The sequence below is a fragment of the Mobula birostris genome, chromosome 20 (genome assembly GCF_030028105.1).
Source record: "Mobula birostris isolate sMobBir1 chromosome 20, sMobBir1.hap1, whole genome shotgun sequence".
In the NCBI taxonomy this organism is placed as follows: Eukaryota; Metazoa; Chordata; class Chondrichthyes; order Myliobatiformes; family Myliobatidae; genus Mobula; species Mobula birostris.
The window spans coordinates 7,601,806-7,626,396 of record NC_092389.1 but is presented as its reverse complement, the minus strand read 5'-3'; the positions used below and the strand labels follow the sequence as shown (position 1 = coordinate 7,626,396).

Sequence of the window (24,591 nt, the reverse complement as noted above, 5' to 3'; positions counted from 1 at the left end):
TCCTTAAAGAATATACCTTTCATTTCTTGGTGCTGTACGTGATGAATATTTCCATATAATTACTAGGAGTACAGAGAATGCAATGAAGATGGTGAAAATCCCAGCTGATATATATATGATAACATTCTTTGTTATCCCTTCCTTGGAACTGGGAATGCTCAGGGCTCGTAAACCCCTACTGTCTGTAGGAATTAGAAATGTCGAAAGGTTAGCGAGTCATAGCAATTTACCACATAGGAGATGCTATTGGAACAAGATATTTAGATGTAAAAAGAGCAAAGATTCTCCAGAACATAGATTCATGAGGGGTGTAGATAAGGTGGACGGGGTGGCACGGTAGCATAGTGGTTAGCACAACACTTTACAGTACCAGTGACTGGGTTCAATTCCCGCTGCTGCCCCTAAGGAGTTTGTACGTTCTCCCTGTGACTGCATGGGTTTCCTCCCACAGTCCAGAGATGTACCGGTTGCTCATTGTAAATTGTCCTGTGATTAGGCTAGGGTTAAATTGGGCTCCATGGCTTGAAGGGTTGGAAGGGCCTATTCTGTGCTGTATCTCAATAAATAAAAAAATAAATAAATCATAGACAAATCTTTTCTGCCTGAACATGGTCCATATCCATCCAACTCTGTATATTCCTGCATCTAGCTAAGAGTACCTTAAATACCTCTGTTGTATCTGCTTCCTCCAACAGCCCTGGCCCTGCATTTGAGTCACCCACCTCTCTGTGTAAAATAAAAACTTGCCCTGCACATTCCCTTTAATCTTTACCCCCTCAAACTTTAAATGCATGCCCTTTAGTATTAGACATTTAAACCAGGGGAAAAGATACTTGTTGTCTACTCTATCTACTCTCATCATTTTATAACCTTCTATCAGGCATCCCCTCAGCCTCCACCACCCCACAGGAAACACTTCAGATTTGTCCAACTCATTATAGCGCATGCTCTCTAATCCAGGCAGCACCTTGGTAAACCTCTTCTGCACCCTCTTCAAAGCCTCAGCATCCTTCCTTTAATGGGGCAACCAGAATTGAGTGCAAATCTAACAAGAGTTTAGTGAAGCTGCATTATAGCATCCTGACTCTTGACTTCAAAGCCTTGACTAACAAAAGTAAGCATCCCAGATGCCTTCTTTACCACACTAATGACTTTCAGGGAGCTTTCAGGAAATTATGCAATGCTCCTTAGAGTTGGCCGAAATCTTTTCCCGTTCACTCTTTTGCATAGAATAGCAATAGAATAATCTTTTATGATCAACAGACACAAAATGCTGGAAAAACTCAGCAGGTCAGGCGGCATCTATGAATAAACAGTCAATATTCTGGACTAAGGCCTTCATCCAGACTGGAAAGATGCCACAATACGAGGGAGGGGGCAGGAAGGAAGACCACCTGGAAGGTGACAGGTGAAGCTGGATGGGTGGGGGAGGAGGATGAAGTAAGAAGTTGGGAGGTGATAGGTAGAAAAGGTATGGGACTGGAGAAGAAGCAATCTGATAATAGAGGAGAATGGAGCATGGGAGAAATGGAAGGAGGAGGGGCACCAGGGCAAGGTGATACGCAGGTGAGGAGAAAAGGTAAGTTGCCAGAGTGGGGAATTGAAGAAGACGGAAGGGAGAGAGAAAAATTACCAGAATCTGGAGAAATCGATGTTCATGTCATCAGGTTTTGATGATATGAGGTGTTGCTCCTCCACCCTGAGAGTGATCTTATTATGGCAAAAGATGAGGCCATAGGCTGATACGTTGGAACAGAAATGGTGATAGGAATTGAAATGGTTGTTCACCGGGAAATTCTGCTTTTTGTGGATGGAGCAGAGGTGCTTGACAAAGCCTCATCAATAAAAAAAATTTTAAAAAACAGCGACTCTTTATTCATCTCCATAAATGCTGCCTAACTTGGTGAGTTCCTTCAGCATTTTGTATGTGTTGCTCTAGATCTGAAGCATCTGCAGAATCCCTTTTGTTTAATCTTTTCTGATGCAAGCCCTTTCTGTAGAATCTCAATCATCTATATTTTTCTCAATCATCTGACTAGTTCTCCTCATCCAGCCAGTTCCCCTTCATCCAATCTGATTTCATTCACTCCTTTTGTTTAGATTCCGAATCACATGCACTCTTACTCTTCACTCCCATGTAATGGAATCCCAATAGACCAAAACCTTCCCGTTCACAAACACTGTACAGGCTCACAATAACAAAGTTACCGTTGCCACTATAGTTTTCCAACTGACCAATTTCATCTCATTCCCTTCCATTATTTAGAAACCCAAAAGAACAATCTGTTCCTATTCATTTCCATTAAGAAAAAAAACTATTCAAGCAATTCCTTCCCATTTAGTCCCATTGTACACAATCCCAATGGTACAAATTACTTTCCCAATGATTCATGTCGTAGAGTCTCCCAAAAAAAACAATTGCACCATATTCATTCCTACTGCTATTTCCTAATAGATTAATTCCATAAAACCAGAAGACATAAGAGCAGAATTTGGCCATTCAGCCCATTGAACTTGCTCCAACAATCCATCATAGCTGATTTATCATCTCACTCAACCTCATTCTCCTGCCTTCTCCCTGTAGCTTTTGACACCTTGACTAATCAAGAACCTATCAATCACTGTTTTAAATATACTCAATGACTTTGCCTCCAAAGCCATCTGTAGCAATGAATTCCACAGATTTACCATCCACCTGATCCCTGTTCTAAAGGGGCATCCTTCTATTCTGATGCTGAACCCTCTGGTTTTAGAGTCTAGACACCTCCATTGTCTAGAAACATCCTCTCCATGCCCGCTCTATCTAGGCATTTCAATGTTCCTTCCTATTCACATATTGTACAGAATGCCAAAAGACAAAACCTCACTGATTAGTTATACACCAATCACCCCTTTGTATTTATGTTCCACCACACAGAATTCAGAAGCATTCAAGTCTTTTACATTCACCCTAACTGGGCAGAATTGCAATGGTGTCATTTATTACCTTCGCAGAAAACTATTAAACGTGTCTTGCTTCTATAGACATTGTTGGAAAATCTGGGGATCCTCAAATCACAGATGAATTCGCCGTTGTCAGTACAGTTCATGTCACTTATGAGAATGGAGGCGTTTTTTTTCATGATGTCACCCTGCCACTTCAACCTTTGAGTGAACTTACTGTCCTGTGCCACCGTACTGACGTTTTGATAGAAAAAGAATATCTATATTGGAATAAAAAGGGAAAACAATTAAAAAGAAGCATGGTTATATAAAAACCTCCCCTGCATTTTACTGATGAACATTCCACTCTTGGAAGACAGTGCTGAATTCTCCTTCTTCTCCCATTTTAACATTTCCCAGAGGTGAAAAGGAGATCTTTTTATATGATATCCTGTAGATAGTACACTAGCAAGTCCCTTTTGTTTTCCCCTTTCTAATATCTCTTAAGATGTTGGTGTACTGCCTGCTTGACAGCTGGAGTGTCTGTATCAAAGGTACAGAATTTAAACCCAGCAATTATGAAGGATGTTAATATACATGCAGTGGCCACTTTATTAGTACACCTGCACACCTGTTCTTTAATGCAAAGATCTAATCAGCCAATCACATGGCAGGAACTCAAAGCATAAAAGCATGCAGAAATGGACAAGAGGTTCAGTTGTTGTTTAGACCATACATCAGAATGGGGAAGAAATGTGATCTAAGTGACTTTGAACGTGGAATGATCGTTGGTGACAGACGGGGTAGTTTTTGAGTATCTCGGAAACCGCTGATCTCCTGGGATTATCATGCACGACAGTCTCTAGAGTTTACAGAGACTGGTATGAGAAACAAAAACTATCCAGTGAGTGGCAGTTCTGTGGTGGGGGGGTACAGAATCTTAATGTCCCACACCACAGGTTCAGGAACAATAATTACTCTACACCCATCAGGCCCCTAAACCGGTGTGAATAACTTCATTCACCACTACTCTGAGCTGATTCTACCACTTTCAAGGGCAATTCATTATAATTCTTTACAATTCATATTCTCAGCATAGTCTGTGTTTTGCACATTGATTGTCAATTTTTGGTCTCATTAAAACTAAATGACAGATCAGTATTCTAGCCGAAGGATACGCTTTCAAAGCCACAAGCCCAGTTTTAAATGCTCTCCACCATTTTCTCCTCTCTGATGCACTTCGATAGATTCTGAATATTAAAAGATTTCAGTTTATTCTTTATACCTTTCAAATTAAAATCAGGGTATATCATCTATTGATTTTTGGTCTGTCCATTTAGAGAATGCTTTGTGCCTCAGCCTCCATGGTTTTGAGGCCAGAACTTCTCAAGGTGTTCACACGGTCAATTTGTGACTACCTCTAGGTAGCAACGTCTTGGTTACTCTAAAATTGCCATAGATATTTTATGTTACTATATTGTTAAACCACCATCAAGGGCGCTTACCGTGTTATTCCATGCCCTCACTTCAGGAAGTCTGATCACTGAGTATAGACAGAGACTGAAGACTGCAGCACCAGTAGTGAGGACCAAGAAGGTTTGGACAAGGGAAGCATAGGAGCGCCTACAGGGATGAGTTACGGGGCAATAGAGGTGTGGTGCAGTTAAAACAGAAAGCAACAAATACTGGACTGAAAATGTTATATTTGAATGCACGCAGCATAAGAAATAAAATGGACGATCTTGAAATTCAGCTACAGATTGGCGAATATGACGTTGTAGCCATCTCTAAAAATTGACTAAAGGATGGCTGCCATTGGAAGCTGAATATCCAAGGATATACAGTGTATCGGAAGATAGGTTAGTAGGCAGAGGGAGTCGTGTGGTCCTGTGTATAAGAAATAATATTAAATCATTAGAAAGTAATGACATAGGATCGGAAGGTGTAGAGTCTCTATGGGTTGAGTTAAGGAATGACAAGGGTAAAAGGATCCTAATGGCAGTTGTATACAGGCCTCCAAACAGCACTGGGATGTGGATTACAAATTACAGCAGGAGATAGAAAAGGCATGTCAGAAAGGCAATGCCATGATAATCGTTGGGGATTTTAACATGAAAGTGGATTGGGTAAACTAGGTCAGTACTGGACCTCAAGAGAGAGAATTTTTAGAATGTCTAGGAGATGGCTTTTTAGAACAGCTTGTTGTTGAGCCCACTAGGGGATCGGCTGTGCTGGATTGGGTGTTGTGCAATGATCCAGAGGTGATAAGAGAGCTTAAGTTTAAGGAACCCTTAGGGAACAGTGATCACAATATGATCGAGTTCACTTTGAAATTTGAGAAGGAGAAACTAAATTCCAATGTGTCAGTATTTCAGTGGAATAAAGGAAATTACACTGGCCAAGGTTGACTGGAAAGAGACACGAGCAGGAAGGACAGCAGAGCAGCAATGGCTGGAGTTTCTGCAAAAATGAGGGAAGTGCAAGACAGATATATTCCAAATAAGAAGAAATTTTCGAATGTAAGAAGGACACTACCATGGCTGACAAGTGAAGTCAGAGCCAAAGTAAAAGCAAAAGAGAGAGCATACAAGGAAGCCAAATCTGGTGGAAAGATAGAGGATTGGGGAGCTTTTAAAAACTTGCAAAAGGAAACTAAGAAGGTCATTAGACAAGAAAAGATGAACTATGAAAGGAAGCTGGCGACTAATATCAAATAAGATACTAAAGCTTTTTTTAAGCATATAAAGGGTAAAAGAGAGTTGAGGGAAAATGATGCTGGAGATATTGTAATGAGAGACGCAGAGATGGCAGAGGAACTGAATGCATATTTTAGAAACATAGAAAACCTACAGCACAATATCGGCCCTTCGGCCCACAAAGCTGTGCCAAACATGTCCTTACCTTAGAACTACCTAGACTTATCCATAGCCCTCTATGTATCCATGTATCCATCCAGGAGTCTCTTAAAAGACCTTATTGTTGCATCAGTCTTCACAGTGGAAGACGTTCAAGAGTATCAGGGAAGTGAAGTATGTGCAGTGAAAATTACGACTGAGAAGGTGCTCAGGAAGCTTAATGGTCTGAGGTTGGATAGATCTCCTGGACCTGATGGAATGCACCCGCAGGTTCTAATGGAAGTAGCTGGAGAGATTGCTGAGGCATTAACAAGGATCTTTCAAGAATCAATAGATTTTGGCATTGTACTGGATGACTGGAAAATTGCAAATGTTACTTCGCTATTTAAGAAGGGTGGGAGGCAGCAGAAATGAAACTACAGACCTGTTAGCCTGATATCAGTGGTTGGGAAGTTGTTGGAATCAATTATTAAGGACGAGATTATGATGTACCTGGAGGCACATGACAAGGTAGGCGAAAGCCAGCCTGGTTTCCTGGAAGGAAAATCCTGCCCGACTAACCTACTGCAATTTTTTGAGGAAATTACAAGCAGGGTAGACAAAGGAGATGCAGTAGACATGGTGTACTTGGATTTTCAGAAGGCCTTTGACAAGGTGCCGCTCATGAGGCTGCTTAGCAAGATAAGATCCCATGGAATTACAGGGGAGTTACTAGCATGGGTGGAGCATTGGCTGATTGGCAGAAAACAAAGAATGGGAATAAATGACTTGATGACTATCGTCCGGTAGCACTCACATCTACAGTGATGAAATGCTTTGAGAGGTTGGTCATGACTAGACTGAACTTCTGCGTCAGCAAGAACCTGGACCCATTGCAATTTGCCTGTCACCACAATAGGTCAACAGCAGATGCAATCTCAATGGCTCTTTACACGGCCTTTGACCACCTGGACGATACAAACACCTATGTCAGGATGCTGTTCATTGACTATAGCTCAGCATTTAACATCATCATTCACACAATCCTGATTGATAAGTTACAGAACCTGGGCCTCTGTACCTCCCTCTGCAATTGAATCCTTGACTTCCTAACTGGAAGACCACAATCTGTGCAGATTGGTGATAATATATCCTCCTCGCTGACGATCAACAACCTCACGGGTGTGTGCTTAGCCCACTGCTCTGCTCTGTCTATACCCATGACTGTGTGGCTAGGCATAGCTCAAACACCATCTATAAATTTGCTGACGATACAACCATTGTTGGTAGAATCTCAGATGGTGACGAGATTCTACCAATCTCCGGTGGTGTAGAGGAGTGAGATATGCCAGCTGGTGGAGTGATGCCACAGCAACAACCTGGCACTGAACGTCAGTAAGATGAAAGAACTGATTGTGGACTTCAGGAAGGGTAAGATGAAGAAACACATACCAATCCTCAGAGGGATCAGAAGTGGAGAGAGTGAGCAGTTTCAAGTCCCTGGGTGTCAAGATCTCTGAGGATATAACCTGGTCCCAACATATCAATGCAGCAATAAAGAAGGCAAGAGAGCAACTGTACTTCATTAGGAGTTTAAGGAGATTTAGTATGTCAACAAAAACACTCAAAACCTTCTATAGATGTACCATGGAGAGCATTCTGACAGGCTGCATCACTGTCTGGTATGGGGGAGGGGAGCTCCTGCACAGGACCGAAAGAAACTGCAGAGGGTCGTAAGTTTGGTCGGCTCCATCTTGGGTACTTGCCTACAAAATACCCAGGACATCTTCAAGGAGTGGTGTCTCAGAAAGGCACCCAGGGCATGCCCTTTTCTCACTGTTACCATCAGATAGGAGGTACAGAAGCCTGAAGGCACACACTCAGCAATTCAGGAACAGCTTCTTCACCTCTGCCATCCGATTCCTAAATGGATATTGAACCCTTGAACAATACCTCACTTTTTAAATATATATTATTTCTGTTTTTGCACGATTTTTAATCTCCTATGTATATACTGTAATTGATTTTTTTCTTCTATATTATGTATTGCATTGAACTGCTGCTGCTAAGTTATCAAATTTCACGTCACAAGCCGGTGATAATAAACCTGATTCTGATATTTTGAGCTGAGGCTTATTTGGTAACACCCTGAATCAGGGTGTTCTGAGAACTAGCCCTATTCTCAAGATATGAGCTCAGAAATCTTTTCTGCATAGTCAGAGGTGCTGGTTCCTGATGAGAAGTTAAACCAAGATGTTATGGCTCTCTTTGGTGAAAGTTTTAAGGATTCTTTAGCACTAACTGAAGAAGAACTACTGGGTTATCTTTGGTGTTCTGGTCAATAGTAATTCCTTATTCTATATTGCTAAAAAAATGTATTTGGTCATGACAAGATGACTCTGCCTTTATGAGGATGCTGAGTGCAGTGCAAATTGGCTGCTACATTCCCTATATTACAATCACATTTGCATATCAGAAGCATTTTGTAGACTGCAAAGAATTTCAGGATGGCTTTAAAGAGGTGTGATAGATTATGTATAAATTGATTTTTTTATTAAAGTTTCAGCACTTGACACTTGAGGGGGAATGTATCAACTAAGGATTGGCAAAAGGCACCAGGATATACACTCACCTGACTCTCTTCATTTGAACCAGTAGGGATGTACAACCATTCTAGCTTGATGTTATGTATTTGAATGTGTTCTTGGTAGTCAAGCTTGCAGTCTAACAGTAGATCCATTCCCTGGTGCACAACCAGATATTCTGGGGTATGGATACCAACAGGTAAGATTGGCCGGATAACTATAAAGTAGAGCAAAACCATCTGAGCTTGAACAGGGATACACATCTCAATATTGAAGTTGTGTTGGGTTAATTTCCACTACTGTGAATGCTGCACCATCCTATTTATAGGGCAATCAAACCTTTCAATTAGATTTCAACTGTTATGTCACTCTTGGATATCTCTTATTCTAAATAAAAAACAAAATTTGGTTAGCTTCCAGCTTTTTTCCCATTTCCAGGCAGCTGCTTTACTGTATTAATATACAAACTCATCAAATATCAGTCTGTAGTTTACTCCTAAACATTTTTCATTCATATATAAATCCCTTAACTCCTCTATTAGGTTCTGATTGGTAATGTAATCAGGAGTATCTGTTATTAACAACCTGTTTTTTTTCCAGATATCTGTTATTATGTATATAAATGCTTCAAGCACCTTGATTCTAGTTGATAACTCACCATCATTCTACATGTAAACCAAATACCAAAATTAGATTCCAAGCTGTTTCTCACTCAAAGATAGCTATACATAATCCACTAAAAGATTGGTCATATTCCAGCCTTGGGCATTTAATGAAAAGACTTGCAATTCAAAAGCATTGAATTAAGTTTTTTTTTGAAGTGCTCTTACATTTCTCCTTGGTTTTGATAGCTCACCCTCTGCGGTCAAGCACTTTAGTTCCAAGGATTTTAATCTTGCTGATATGCCTATTAAATAGCATTTGGTCAGACAGCTGTGAAAGGCCATGTGCTATTCTCTCCATTAGTAGGCAAAAAGTTCAGTCGAGTCAGTTGATACAATATGTCTCTGACTAATCAGTTCCGGCTTTGATTAATTAATGTATTCCTTAATTGAGAATTTAGTTAGCTTGTCTATTAATATTACTACTGGTAGAATCAGAAAAATATCTCTGCGGGGATGGAAGAAAAAGATAGGATGGCAGTATTTCAGAGGCATTTAGACAGACACAGAAACAAATATGAAATAGGGAGATATGGGCCATGTGTAAGCAGATCACATTAGTTTAATTTGGTATTATGATGGGTGCTGACACGGTGGACCAGTGAGCCTGTTTCTGTACTGTACTTTACTATGTTCTATTGTAGATAAACGGACAGCTGGAATCCCCCTGCACAGCATATAAGTTTAGCTTCAAGTAAAGCTTCCCTTGAAGAAATATTACTTCCCACTGATTTTAGTGAGTAAAATTGGGCAGCATATCAAATGAACATTGCCTCCAATCACACCAGTTCCCAGAAGACAAATTAGGTTAAAATTGCTTCCAGAAAGTTTCCTCTGGCCAAGGAGTCCAGAATAGGAGGCCATTGCAAACATTCAAGGAAAGCAATTTAGGATTCATTCACAGAATTAATGACTGAGGTGGCAACAATATTAGAAAATTATATCTGAAGTCACTTTTATCACCTTCAAGGTTTCTTCGTTCATGTCCAAGGCGGTCAATGGTGTCTCTGCCATGACGGTCTTCCGCAATTCCACAGCAAATGATTAACCTAAAGCATGTCTTAAAGGTGTTCAAAGTCCTGATGAAGTTCAATAGAGTTAAGAATTGATTTCAATTCCACAGGTTTAACATAATGAGCAGAAGAACCTGTTGCGGAATGGGGTAACTACTTCCCTTTAGGCTTCAACATCGGATGGAAGTTTATTGACCTGAAACACTAGCTCTGTTTCTCCCTCTGTGGATGTTGCTTGCCTCATTAAGTCTTCCTAACATTTTCTCATCAGTACTCAAGAAATTAGAAGTTAAATTGAAGACTCGTACGGCCAGATTTGGGAACAGCTTCTTTCCAACTGTGATAAGACTGCTGAACAGATCCTGACCCGGATCTGGGCCGCACCCTCCAAATATCCGGACCTGCCTATCAGTTTTTTTGCACTACCTTACTTTCCATTTTTCTATTTTCTATTTATGATTTATAATTTAAATTTTAAATATTTACTATTGACTTGTAATTCAGGGAGCGGGAAGCGCAGAATCAAATATCGCTATGATGATTGTACGTTCTAGTATCAATTGTTTGGTGACAATAAAGTATAAAGTATAAAGTAAAGTAATTGCTTTGCAGTGAACAATTTACTGCTGGTAAAATCTAAGTACTGTACATGCAGAGGAAATTGCAAGTGGTTTGTGGTTGGGTGTGAGGAAGGGATTTAGCGAAGTAATTTCTCACTTATGGTAAATTATTGTTGCTGCTTTGCAGTGGTGTGGAACTACATATGATCAACATGTCCCTTTATGTCACAACCAGGGATCATTTTTAAAAAATAATTTTTTGTGTCAGTTAGTATGCGGACTGTTTTTTTTTGGTGTCACTTTGTGCGTATGCTTTGTCCTTGGATTGTTTACCTTTTATGTCTTATTGTTTGTCTTTGGACTTGCTCTGGGTTTTCACCTTGTTTTGCAGGTATCTCATTTGGAATCATGTCTGACGCATGATCAAGTGGTTAGGACTAGCGCTCTGAAGGTTGTGGGTTCGAGCCTCGGCCAGGGGAACATATGTGTCCTTGAGCAAGGCACTTAACCACACAATGTTCCAGTCTACCCAGCTGAGAATGGGTATCGGCAAAAATGCTGGGGGCTAACCTCGCGATAGACTGGCATCCTATCCGGGGAGTTATGGGGGAGAGGGAGTCTCATACTCTCAGTCGCTTCACGCCACGGAAACTGGCATAAGCACCGGTCTGATGGGCCACTGGGCTCGTGACAGACTTTAATCATTTGGAATCATGAGGATTGTGCCCTCTTTGTATTTATCACTTTTCATCAATTTGGGATCATTTAATCAGCATGTTGTTTTCAATGTCCAGAATTCCTTCATGTTCCAGGGTATATTTCAGGGGGGCATGCCACCCTCTCTGTCATAATGAGGGCGCTGGGAGTGGACCCAAATGCAAAACACAGACACTGAAGTACTAGGAACAAGACTAGGCGTGACAAGGAAGCAAGGGGAGAGGGGAAGAAAGAACGCTGGACATGACACAAGCCCTGGATGAGACAAGGATACAGGGTCTGGGCTTGGACTTGACTAGGATAGTGGAACCAGGATATGGAACTTGGAACTAGGAACCTGGGCTTGAGTCAGAGACTGGACAAGGACCCAGAACCTGGGTCTTGACTGGGGCTCGGACCCTGGAACTAGACAAGACATGATGAGGCTTGGGTTCCTCGAGGCGAGAACATGAAGGGGCTTGGGTTCCTTGAGGCGAGGACATGAAGAGGCTTGGGTTCCTTGAGGCAAGGACATGATGAGGCTTGGGTTTGGACTTCAAGCCAGAGACTGAACAAGGACCCAGAACCTGGGTCTTGACTCAGGCTCGGACTCCGGAATTAGGCGAGGAGAAGACGTGGCTACAGGACGAGGAGGGGCAACTGGACTGGACAGGACATGGGAACCCCGGCACCGGGCTGGGCAAGGTACTCCTGGGCTGGGCAAGACACATGGACAAGACGAGAACACAAAGCCATGGCTTGGACAGGACAAGGTTCTTGGACGTGGCTAGGACTGGATGAAGCCTTGTCTTGGTCGAGGGAGAGACAGGAACACAGAGTCTTGGTCGGGAGAGGGACAGGAACGCAGAGCCTTGGTCGGGGGAGGCACAGGATCGCAGAGCCTTGGTCGGGGGAGGGACAGGAACATGGAGCACAGAGCCGGGACCCCTCCTTGGAAACAGGATGTAGGGCCGGGACTCATACACAGAACACAGAGCTGGGACCCCTCCTTGGGTACAGGATGTAGGGCCAGGACTCATTACACAGAATGCAGAATACGACGAGATGGTTCCCAACACAAGGTAGCAGCAGACGGCCAGATCTACCTAGCAAAGGCATGGACACAGACAGTTCCCAACACTAGGTAACGGCAAACAGCCGGACCTACCTAGCGAAGGCAAGGACACAAAGATAGATTCCAACACTAGGTAGCAGCAAATGGCTGGACTTACCTAGCGAAGGCAAAGAACAAAGACAGATCCCAACACTAGGTAGTGGCAAATGGCCAGACCTACCTAGCGAAGGCACGGACACAGAGTCAGTTTAAAACAACAATAGACAGTTCCCTATCGTGCTCCGGCGATTGAACTTGACAGTGGTGCAGGCAAGGGTTACAGACAAGGTGAGGTTTCAGACGAGGTGAGGTTTCAGACGAGGTGAGGCGAGGTGAGGCAAGGCAAGGCAAGGCAAGGCTTCAGACAAGGCAACAGAAGGCAGGGGAAGGGAAGGGATGGGATTCAGACAGGGGGTATGGACAGGAACAATCCAGCAGCCAGCGGCTGAATCCTGAAGCTATTTATGAAGCCAGCCCAAACCTAATCTAAGGAGGGAGGAGGAGATGGCAACGTGACGCAGCGCACGCATCCATTCCGAATGAATATCAATTATGTGTAACTAGGGGGCCGTGCACAATCCTGATTTGATGGAGACAGCCGTGAGAAGCGCAGAGGAACATCTGGAGTAACTTCTGAAATGCCCGCTTCGCTGCCGCTGCTACTGTGCGATCGAGAATCTCCAGAGACGAAGGCCCCAAATCCTTGGCTTTGCGTATTGCCTGTTGCCGGGGCCGGGGTTGAAGTGCTCAGCAGACATGGTGCTTGGTGCTCGGTGTCGAAGAGGTGGTCGGAGGCTCGGAGTTTTCGGATGGACTCGGAGTCGGACTGTGGTCGGATGCTTCCAGGATGCTGCATCGGCAAGTTGGCGGCGCTGGAGGTTTACCGTCTGTGTGAGATGATGGGACTTTCGAGAGACTTTGATGAGACTTTTACTGTGCCATGGTCTGTTCTTATCAAATTACGGTATTACTTTGCACTGTTGTAACTATATGTTATAATTATGTGGTTTTTGTTAGTTTTTAAGTCGGTTTGTCATGTGTTTTTGTGATATCATTCTGGAAAAACATTTTATCATTTCTTAAATGACAATAAAAGGGGACTGTGTGTCCTCATAATCATAAAATGAGGATCAGCTGCCTCAACAGAAACTGGGGAAAACCGGAAAAGCTGGAATAAGGAACATGGACCAGACCGTGAACCAGAATGCAGATTTTGCATGACACTCTCTCTGTTGGGTCATTGTGCTTGCTTGTCAGGTAAAACTCAGACTGAGTTCTTCATTGGTGATTTCCATCCATCAAGATTCTGTATTGTTTGCCTGAGCTCTTGTTAGCTTTTTTCTTGTTAATTACTCTAATAAATCTTTAGTTTTAGCTTGAATTACCGAAGTTTCCTCGATTCCTGCACTTGAGTTCGCTAGTGATCCTCACACTTTAATAGTAGATCACCATATCTTTACAATTGAGATTGGATTGATCATTATCTGAGTGCAAGAAGGGCCATTCCACAAGGGATGTTAAACTTGAAACCCAACCAGCAACTTTAACATTTTCCATCCAAGAGCTTATCATTTTGTTTCAAAAGAGAAGAGAGTTACCTATTTAGAAAGGGTTGAGCACACAGTCTGTATACAGTACAAAGGTTGAGTTTGTATTCCCTGAAGATTAGGAAACTAGGAGGGAATCTTATTGAAGTAGTTAAAGTTTTTATATGTTTTGTAAGTACTTAAAGTAGTTATTTTTGACTGGAATGTTTGGAAACTCAATCTCAGATTAAGGTGTTGTCCGTAGACACAAAATACCTTTGCTCAGAAGACCATAATCTTCACCCGGCAGAGTATTGATAATGGACCAGCATGTTTCAAGACTGAGATCAATATATTCATTCGAATCAATAGAATCAAACGGTTGATCAATAGACCTGATGTGCAGGATGAAGAAGTGGAAAGGCACACACCTGCTTCTGTTTCTTATGTTCTTGTGCAAACTGAAGGTCAGATTAAGATGACGCTACCAAAGGTGTGTATCAGCTTACTAGTAAATCATAAGGCAAGAGAATCAAATATAAACATCACTTATAACATCTTTCATGAAGCAAATTGTGGTGAACTATTGCCACAGACAGAGGGGAGGCAGGCAGAGGTGAGGCTGGTTCGGGGGATGAGCCGTGCTGTGGCATTGTGAGGTGCAATATGTTCGAGCCGGGGTCGCAGATGGAGTTGGTATCGCTGCCAGAGATGGAGTAAGCGATTTCAAGAGGAGTCGATGCGGTACAGCTTCAATGTCGTCCACCTAACTCGGGTGCGAGGTTGGATTGCTCCAAGTGCGTAGCCGATTTGGTGAGATTGAGAACGGCTTCGGGGGGGGGGGGGCGCGGTGAACCAGGTATATTGGGGCATCGGGATCCAGGTCCTAGAATATGGCACCACTCAGTGACACAGATAGATTGGAAGCCCGAGTGTTGGGCTAATTTTCCTCGCTCTCCCATGAATGGTCATCCCTTTCTCTGTGGCGCCGGGGCTATGGACTGAGCAGGCTGCTGTGCGATTCTGCCCCACTGGTGTGAAAACTGAGGACTGAAGCTTGGCTTGGTCCCACTCTGGTTGTTCTGGAAGCAGATCTGGGACTCGGTCTGATTCGGGATGCTTCTACTGTTTGCACGATTTCCCCCTCCCCCACTCCTTCCTGTAGAGTGGTTTTCGGTCTTTTTTTAAATTGGGTCATTCTAGTGTCTTGCTCTGTGACTGCCTATAAGCAGACAGATCTCAAGGTGTATAATTTATACATTCTTTGATAATAAATATGCTTTGAATTTTGAATTAATCTGATGTGCCCAGAGAGAATCGGACCACAGTAGGGGAAACCCTGACTTTATATCCAATGCAATATTACCTGCCAAAATTGGGGTTAAATCAACACTAATCATAGCAGTTTCTCAGCAGGTAATTCAAAATTAGTTCCAGGAAGTTTCTGGTGGCTGAAGGGTCCAGGATAAGGAAGCATTTGCTGGCAGTCAATGCAAGGGATTTCTGATAATCGGCAGGTAAGAGTTGCGATGCTCCCAGAATTAATGATATATTACACTTCAAAATCAATTGGGTGTATAGCATGCTCACACTGAAGTTATCATTACAAGCTCATGACCACTATTTACCAGGTGTAGTATCTTAGCCAACATTCCTTGTACTTTACAGATTAGGGCGGGCAGTGATGGAGCTTCTACCTTTCACATGAGATACTAAAGTGAGGATCTAATTGGCATCTCAATGGGATGTAAATGATGCTGTGCCAACATTTGAAGAAGAGCAGTGCAGATTTTTAACATATTGTATGTCATAAACCATTTATTCTTTAATCACTTGGTGATTTTGTGGAGAGTGAGGAGGGTTGTCTCAGGCTACAGCCTGATATAGATCAGCTGGAAAGTTAGGCAAACAATGATAGATGGAATTCAATCCTGGCAAAACATCCGCACAGCATTGTTGGCCAAAGGTCTTGTATTATACTGTAATGTTCTACGTTCTTAAATCTGAGGACAAATAGGGATACAATATAGATATAGCATATATAGATATAGGATATCTGTACATCTATATACATGTGTGTGTGATATCTGTGATATATCCAAAATATATCACATATGATAGCCATATCATATACTGTATGTTATATAATATAGGATATACAGTAGATACAGGATATATACAATAGATATAGGATTTGCTATAGATATAGGATAAGGATAGGATACACATGGTATAAGGTAGGGCCCCAGAGAGTACGGATGAATAAAGGGATCTTGGGGTACAAGTCCATAAATCACTGAAAGAGAGAGCAGAGGTGGAGAGGAAGTTGAGCAAGGCATATGGGAGGCTTGCCTTCATTGGCTAGGGCATAGAATCTAAGAGCTGGGATGTGATGTTTTCAACTTTCTAAAGCATTGGTTAGGCTGTATTTGGAGTACTATGTTCAGTTCTGGTCACCACACTGTAGGAAGGATGTCATTGCACTGGGTAGGTTGTAGAGGAGACTCACCAGGATATTGCCTGGATTGGAGTATTTCAGTTATAAGAAAAGATTGGATTGACTGGGTTTGTTTTCTCTGGAGATGAGGATGCTGAGAGGAGATTTGTTAGAGGTATATAAATTATAAATGGGACAGATAGGATAAATAGTAGCAATCTTTTTCCCCTGGTGGAGGTACCTAAGACAAGAGGGCACAGGTTTAAGGTGAGAGGCAGGAGGTTAAAAAGGAATCTAGGAGGTGAATTCTTTCACACAGAGGGTGTTTGGGGTTGGGAATGCACTCCATAGGAGGCAGATACTCACAACATTTTAGAAAAGTCCTTGAATTGCTCAAGCATAGAAGACTATGAAGCTAATGCAGGTAAAGGGGATTATTACAGATGGATGTAATAGTCAGTATGGATGTGGTGGGTCAATGGGGGTGTTTCTGTGCTGTAAGACTCCAGAACACTCTCGCTAGAAAAGCAAATTACTTTCTCATTTCTGTATGGGCGCTTGCTATGAGTACATTGATTACAATAGTTACTGCACTTCAGAAATCCTTATTATGTCTCCTGAGGTTGTGGAATATACTGCATAAATGCAAGTTCTACTTCTGTCTGGGCTGTGGTCAGCACAGCATCATTTTTGGAAGCTTAGACTTCTTTGGTCTCCATGGCTTCATGCCATACTGTCAACATCAATCTACACTTCCTATTCTTCTGTGCCTGACTTCACATATTTCTCCAGTCATTGGCTTAAACATTAACCCTGTTTCCTCCTCTACGCTCACTTCCTGACTTGCTGAGTATTTCTAGAGTTTCCCATTTTTATTTCAGATTTCCAACGTCTGGAGATTTTTTTTTGGTTTGCGGATCTCCGTCATTTGTAGTTGTTTTGCTTTTTGTCTTATTTCTCCACCCGCCTCTGGGCTAACCTGTGGCTGAGGATCATGTGATGGAATTATCAGGTATATGGTCAAGCACATATGGTCAAGCATCTATCCTACTCCATTCTACATAGAACAACACAGAACCGTACAACACAGTACAGTCCCTTCGGCTCACAATGGTGTGCCAATCTTTTAACCTACTCTAAGATCAATCTAACTCTTCCCTCCCACATAGCCCTCTATTTGTCTTTCATCCATGTGCCTATCTACGAGTCTCTTAAATGTTGCAAATGTATCTGCCTCTACCACCACCCCTGACAGTGCTTTCCAAGCATCTACCACTCATTATTCCACAAACCACCACATTTTAACATCCCCCATATTTTCCTTCAATCAACTTAAAATGATGCCCTCTCGTATTAGCCATTTCCACCCTGGCTGTCCACTCTAGCAATGCATCTTTTACACCTCTATGAAGTCACCCCTCATTTGGCTTCACTCCAAAGAGAAAAGCCTTAGCTCAGTCAAACTTTCCTCATAAGACATGCTCTAATCCAGGAAGCACTCTGGTAAATCTCCTCTACACCCTAGTTTCCACATCCTTCCTATAATGAGTCCACTGGAATTGAACGCAATATCCCAAATGTGGTCTAACCAGGGATTTATGGAGCTGCAATACTACTTTGCAGCTCTTGAACTCAATCTCCTGCCTAATGAAGGCTAACACAACATACACCTTCTTTATCAACTTGCAATCACAATGTATATCACAATGGTCTAAAGCTTTTCCTTGGTACAGTAGTTCCTCATTTTTTTGCCATCCTACAGAGTGTCAATTTGCTTCAACGCTCTTGGTCTCCTCGTCCAGCCAGGTTCAGGTCTGCAACCTATTGTCCTTGAAAAAGACCTCTGCCTGGTTTCTGTGCCAGTGTGAGTCCATGCTCTCTGTTGGCAACTTTGCAGGAAGGAATCACCCGTGGCTCAGTCTGGGAGGCGGTGAGTGAGGGTTGGTGTTGGATGAGATGATGCAGCACTGAGATTTGAGGCTCAGAATGTGCAGCACTCACCCCAGTCCTGCCCAACAGCAGTCCTCACAGGCAACCTCCCCACACCGAACCAGAGCTTGTTGACTGCCGGTCATGCACCAGCTAAGAGCAAGGATTGTGCCCGTCCCTTGGCACACTGAGACTGTCAGCTGATTCGATTGGCATGCAATGCATCCTAGGTACTAAGCAAGGTACCAGCATATAATGCAGCGTACCACTATCTCTATTTCCAACAGACAGAGCACTTACTGTAGACTGTGAGTAACATTAGGAGGAAGTGCAGTCCCATTCCACTGTTCATCATCTGCAGAGAGAGGCACAGGTGAATGCAGTTAGTGGCAATTATAAAGCTTAAAATCTTGCAAAGTGCTTCACAGAAGTGAAAGCAACAATTTGCACTCACGGAGATCTTACAGAGATGCAACCAAAAGCTTGGTTGAGGGTTGGTAGGTTTAAGGAACATCCAAAAGGAGGAGGCACAGTAGAGAGTGAAAGATTTAGGGGAGTACTAGACAACGGGGTGATCCGCTGGGGCACCCTTTGAGAAAAGGGTAGTGCAGTCTGATGTGACCAGAATGAACATTAAGTTTTCCTGAATGCTATTGCTATCTCTTTGATTTGGAAATTAAAGAAGAAAAACTTAGCTTATTAAAGAAGAAAGATGCATAGCAAGACAAATATGTGACCAGAATGAACATTAAATATCCATGAAGTAAATTTGAAGGAATCAGGCTTGCTGGGTTGGGTCTGGAATTAAATGTCCGATGTAATGATGAATTTGGCCTTGAATAATCACAGAAGGATTCCATCGATTCCTAGTTGGAATGACTTCTTTCGCACCAAAGGATGTTATTTGGAAGAGGCAATTGTACTGTCTGATGTTCTTCCTGAACTCGTTTGCGATAGGTTCATCATTGCTGTACAAATCGAGGAGTTCATTAGGTAGAGGCTGCAAATTGCCTATCCTGACCTTTCCCTTCATACAGCAGAAATTTGTGGTTTCTCCAGTGAATAGGAAGGCATGACAGTGAGGGCATACTCTGGTCATCGTACCAACATCAGCAGAAATGTGACGGCATGTGAGTGGTGCATTTTGCCTTGCTCCTTCTGTCGAGGTATTGTCATCGAAAGCGGCCATTGTCATCTTCAGCAACTCTCGCAATAATTACTCTGTGCCACATATTCTCGAGTTGATCTTTCCTTTTCTCCTCTGTCTCTTCCTCTCTCCTCCTCTTCTACCTGTTTTTGTCATTCTGGAGACACGCAGCCCTTCCATCCTTCGTCTCTTCATCTCTTCTACCATTTGTTCTTTCTCTCTGATCCTGGAGTCGTGCGGCCCTGGCCTGATCGGATTCTTGTTCTCTCCTCCGTCTGTGCCTCTCGTTGTCATTCTGGAGACATGCAGCCCTTTCATCCCCCGTCTCTTCATCTCTTCTGCTGTTTGTTGTTTGTCTCTGATCCTGGAGACGTGCATGCCTCTCCTCCTCTGTCTCTTCTTCTCTCATCTTTTTTTGTCCTGACCCTTTGATCCTGGAGTCCTGCGTCCCTGAGCTCATCTGATTCTTTTTCTCTCCCTCTCCTTGCCACTTCCCGACGTTTGGCGTCATCTCTTGACCATAACGTCCCCCTTCCCTTTCCACGCGGTATAATTAGGCTGACCATTTTTTTTTACCCTAATGCTGGATAGAAGATATGAAGCAGTAACACCAAGGATGCTGATTATTCTAGATGATGTTGTTGGCGCTCTCCTAAATGGACGTGATATAGTCACTGCTGTCCTTTGACTGCAGCAAAGGGTTTTATGGGTGTCTTGAAGTACGTCATTACAATAAGATTTAATTATCTCTTATTGATGGGTGGCAGTTAGATCTGTCCTAATCCTGCACATGCTGATGGCGATTAGCAGAATGTGACTGCTCGAAATAGAGCTGCCCTGCCCTTTTGCTCCGGTAGGTGTCGCTGCTGAGGTTGGCCGTGCGCATGCGTCGGACTGTCGCGTCCCGATTTCCATGAGGGCCGATCGGCTCTCGGGTGCAAACCGGCCTGTTTATTTTGGCGAATGAGCAATTTTATACGAATATATAACCCTGAACTTTGCCTGCATTCTGTAAGTTAGCGCATTTTAATTCGATTTAGCCAAAAAAAAAGTGCCGCTGTAATGCAGCGTTTGCGCTAATTGGAGGTCATAAACAGACAGCCAGAGGATGGGAGTTTTAGTAGTATATAGACAGATTATAGGAATAGGGGCTAAAAAAGCTGAATCCTGCTAAAGTTGGCAGAAAGGGAATCAAAGATTTAAGGTCAAGTCCAAGTTGAGTTCATTGTCAAATGCACAAGTACAATAAAAAAACTTACTTGCAGCAGATACAGTACATAGCATTAGAGACACAACATTCGCAAGAAAAATACTAATTTAAACGTAAAGATAAAAAAAACACTGATTATACAAAATTATGAAGATATGCATGAAACTATGAAACCAGGAGAGCATAGATCATAGTATTGTCGGGCTAGAGAAGATTACAGAGGCAGAGAGGGCAGATCTCCAGCCCAGTCAGAAAACAAGGATTGAAGTTTTAACGCAAACACGAGGAATTCTGCAGATGCTGGAAATTCAAGCAACGCACATCAAAGTTGCTGGTGAACGCAGCAGGCCAGGCAGCATCTCTAGGAAGAGGTACAGTCGACTTTTCAGGCCGGGACCCTTCGTCAGGACTACAGGACTACTTCGTCCTGACGCAGGGTCTCGGCCTGAAACGTCGACTGTACCTCTTCCTAGAGATGCTGCCTGGCCTGCTGCATTCACCAGCAACTTTGATTGAAGTTTTAAACCTGAAAGGATCCTGGGTTTTGATTCAATCACTTCTTAGACCTATTTTATTCTAATTGTATTAAAATCCACTTCACCACTGAGGAAGTCCAAGAGCAGCATCAGACACAAAGTGGTTATTTTAGCCTTTTTAGAAGAGAGCATTTTAAGTGTTCTCATATTTCAGAAGTTCTGCATTCTGAATTTGATGATCTTTATTCTGGAGCTACACCCTTGAATCCTAGATGCTGCACATATGGATACATTAAGCTTATCCAGGCTTTTCAGTATTTGGTAGATTTCAATGAGATCCTCCCTCATCCTTCTGAATTCCAGGGGTCATCCTTGTGCACTTCCTCTGGACTATTTCCAGGGCCAGCAGATCCTTCTACATCTACGAGGCCCAAAGTTGCTTACAAAATCATCACAACACCCCCATCCCCAAAATTCTACCCTTTCCTATTTCTGGAAGCTCACCCAACAATACCATCTGCAGTTTTCCTGGGTAACAGTAAAAAATGTTGGCGGAACTCAGCAAGGCAGGCAGCATCTTTGGAGGGGAATAAACAGCTGATACTTCAGGCTGAGACCCTTCATCAGGACCTGAGTTCCTCCAGTATTTTGTGTGTGTTGCTTTGGATTTCCAGCATCTACAGAATCTCTTGTGTTTATGATTTGATGCAGTTTTCCTGCTCAGTATTTATTGGTATAACCACTCCCTTTTCCCGCTGTCTGTGTCAGTGCTTTCAAGTTCCAAGGCCCTAACCTCTGAAATGAGCTACAGATCTTTTTGGCTCTCTCCCCCTTCTTAGAATCTTGACCAATGTTTTAGCCATCTGTCCTAACTTATAGCCAATTGTTAAACTTTGTTTGACAAAAGCCACTTCAGATTCCTTGGGAACATTTCCATTATTGGTGTACCATAGGAATCATAATTTGGAGAACTTATACACAAAATTCAAACACAGTGAGCTTTAAGTCTGTTATGTTTCTTATACGTTAGAAAAATATACACTGCTGTGCAAAAATCTTAGACATATAGATATAGCTAGGGAGCCTAAGTCTTTTGCACAGTACTGTAGTAATTCTATGTCATGCACTGTACTGCTGCCACCAAAAAAAAATTCATAACATATGTGAGTGATGATAAACCTGATTCTGATCTGGGTCTCTATTGTGGACTGAGAGTGGGAAGGGGGCAGGGAGAGGGGAATCATGATTGGGAAAAGGGGAAGGGAGAGAGGAGGGAGCGGGAAGCACCAGAGAGACATTCTGTAATGATCAATAAACCAGTTGTCTGGAATCAAATGATCTTGCCTGGTGTCTCAGGGCTGGACGTGTCTGCACCCACACCACCCCCAGACCCTGGCACTCCTTCTCTTCCACCTGTCTCACACTTCTCCTGCGGTGCTCCACCACCATCCTTTGCTCCCGTCAAATTTACAAACTTGCTCTCTGTTCCACATTGATAAATACGGTACTGGGCAAAAGTCTTAGGTACCCTCATTATATATATGCACCTAAGATGTTTGCACAGTACTGCATATATAATATACAGTATATTTATATAGTATACTAGAAAAACAGTGGTCACTGCTCCTCTCCTTGTTTTCTTGTCCAATTTTTAAAATTATGCTTCTTCAGCTCTCTTCTTGCATGGTCTTCAAAACACAATGACTAACAATTGTTTCATTAAACACTAGTGAGAATTCATTTTTATTGCATCGACCACATCTTCCACAGAGAGATGCAATGAAAGATTGTTTATTGACTTGAGGTGTTCAATTGTATTCTTCAGAAGTCAGTGCAAGGACCAATATTTTTCTTCAATATATATTAATAACTGAAAGTGGGGTACACAAGGTGGTAGAGGCTTGATCACACAATTTGTTTTGACCCTCAAGTTCAATCATCAAGCTAAAACAGAACTTGGTTAACAAGGGTGCAAGTCTATGACTCCCGTAAAGAGGCAACGCAAGTATATAGGGTGGTAAAGGCGGCACACAACATACTTGCCTTAATTTCTTTTAAAATCTTTATCAATATTTTTGCCATATGTTCTAATTTGTAGACAATTGTTAAATCCTGCTTGGTAGCAACGATCTGAGATTCTCTGGGTTACCGAGTTAAAGCTGTTACATTATTGGTGGTACCAGAGAAAATCTACCATAATTTGGAGCATTCTTACATGAAATTCAAACACACTGAGCTGCAACAGTGACATTTTAAATTAAAATCTTATAACTAAGTTAAAAACTTCTATAATTAATAAAGAGGTTTCTGGCCAAAACATGACTTTTACTAATCATTTTTGTTTGTTTCAGAGCAAGAAATAACTTACAAGAGGTTGATCACTCCACCAACAATTTTGTTGTAAAGTTGCCTCAATGGAATCCCATTCAGTACTTCTTCTGTTCAGCTGAAACCTGGATTTTCTCCTCGTCAGTGACCTGCTCTGTTTTCTTCAGAGTATTAATTTCCCACCAGCAAGGCAGCCGGTTGTATCACTGTACTTCCGTTACAGGTTTTTGTGTTCAGGAAACCACACTGCTGCAGTGAAGGAGGCTTCAACTGCCCTTTTCTTATTATTTTTAGAAAGACAGCCTCTTTTCTGAAAAAATACAGGTGTTCAGAAAAGAACTTTAATTTATATAAATGACAATTCAACAAATTAAAAGCTAACATATGTGTAGTGCTGTTTATTTCCTTATCAGAATGCTTCAAAGTGTGTGATAGGTAATGGGGCGATTTTGTAGAGCATTCACAGGGAGCTAACTTCAGGATGGCCCAAGGTAGTTTACATCCAATTTAAACAGCCAAATAGTGTTAGAAATTTATTAAATGATCAGTGTTGGCCAGGACACCAGGAATACTCCCATTGCTCTTCTTTGAGATAGTGTCACGGAGTACTTGTATCTGTCTGAGGGAGCAGGTGGGCCCCCAGTTTAATGTCTCATGCAAAAGATAACATTTATAGTTGTGTAACTGCCTTTAGTATTGCAGGAGCACCAGCTTAGATGTTGATGCTTAAGCCTTGACCACAAACACACAACTTTTGACTCAGAGGCAAAAATATTAATAATGATACTGTTGTTCACATTACTGTTGTGGTTTGGAGCAGGGAGATAAGCACCTGGCAAATTTAAGGCTTGAGGACGTTTTACCAGTGAAATCTACTTCCAGATATTAAACCAAGATCTCAGTGCCCATATCATGTGGTCAAGGAATTACAGAATGGTTACAGCAGGGAAGGAGCCATGTTGCATTAAAGTCTACAATGTTGCATTAAAGGGACTTTTCCTTTGTTAGTTTTGGTTCTTCTACCAATCACCTTCATTCTACATGCAGAGAGAGAGGATGTTCCCATTAACAGGAGAATCTCAAATCTGAGGGCACAGTCTCAGAATAAAAGAATGTCCTTTTAAAACTGAGATGAGGAAGAATTTCTTCAAC

At 42.3% G+C, this 24,591-nt stretch overlaps 1 protein-coding gene across 4 annotated transcripts in view; it reads right to left on the bottom strand.

Moving 5' to 3' along the window:
• LOC140212757 (uncharacterized) overlaps positions 1-23,615 on the bottom strand; it is a 39,143-nt gene extending 15,528 nt beyond the window's left edge. The window contains exons 1-5 of one of the 4 annotated variants that reach the window (XM_072283932.1): positions 23,480-23,615; positions 18,579-18,633; positions 8,389-8,558; positions 2,987-3,203; positions 17-182 (exon numbers count right to left, since the gene is read on the bottom strand). In XM_072283932.1, coding sequence (XP_072140033.1) covers positions 17-182; positions 2,987-3,203; positions 8,389-8,558; positions 18,579-18,633 — 608 coding nt within the window. In that variant the 5' untranslated portion in view covers positions 23,480-23,615. Of the gene's footprint in view, positions 1-16; positions 183-2,986; positions 3,204-8,388; positions 8,559-9,966; positions 10,381-18,578; positions 18,634-23,479 lie in introns of those variants that run through there. The other 3 variants (XM_072283933.1, XM_072283935.1, XM_072283936.1) reach the window with 3 other exon arrangements.
• Between the last annotated feature and the right edge of the window lie 976 nt (positions 23,616-24,591).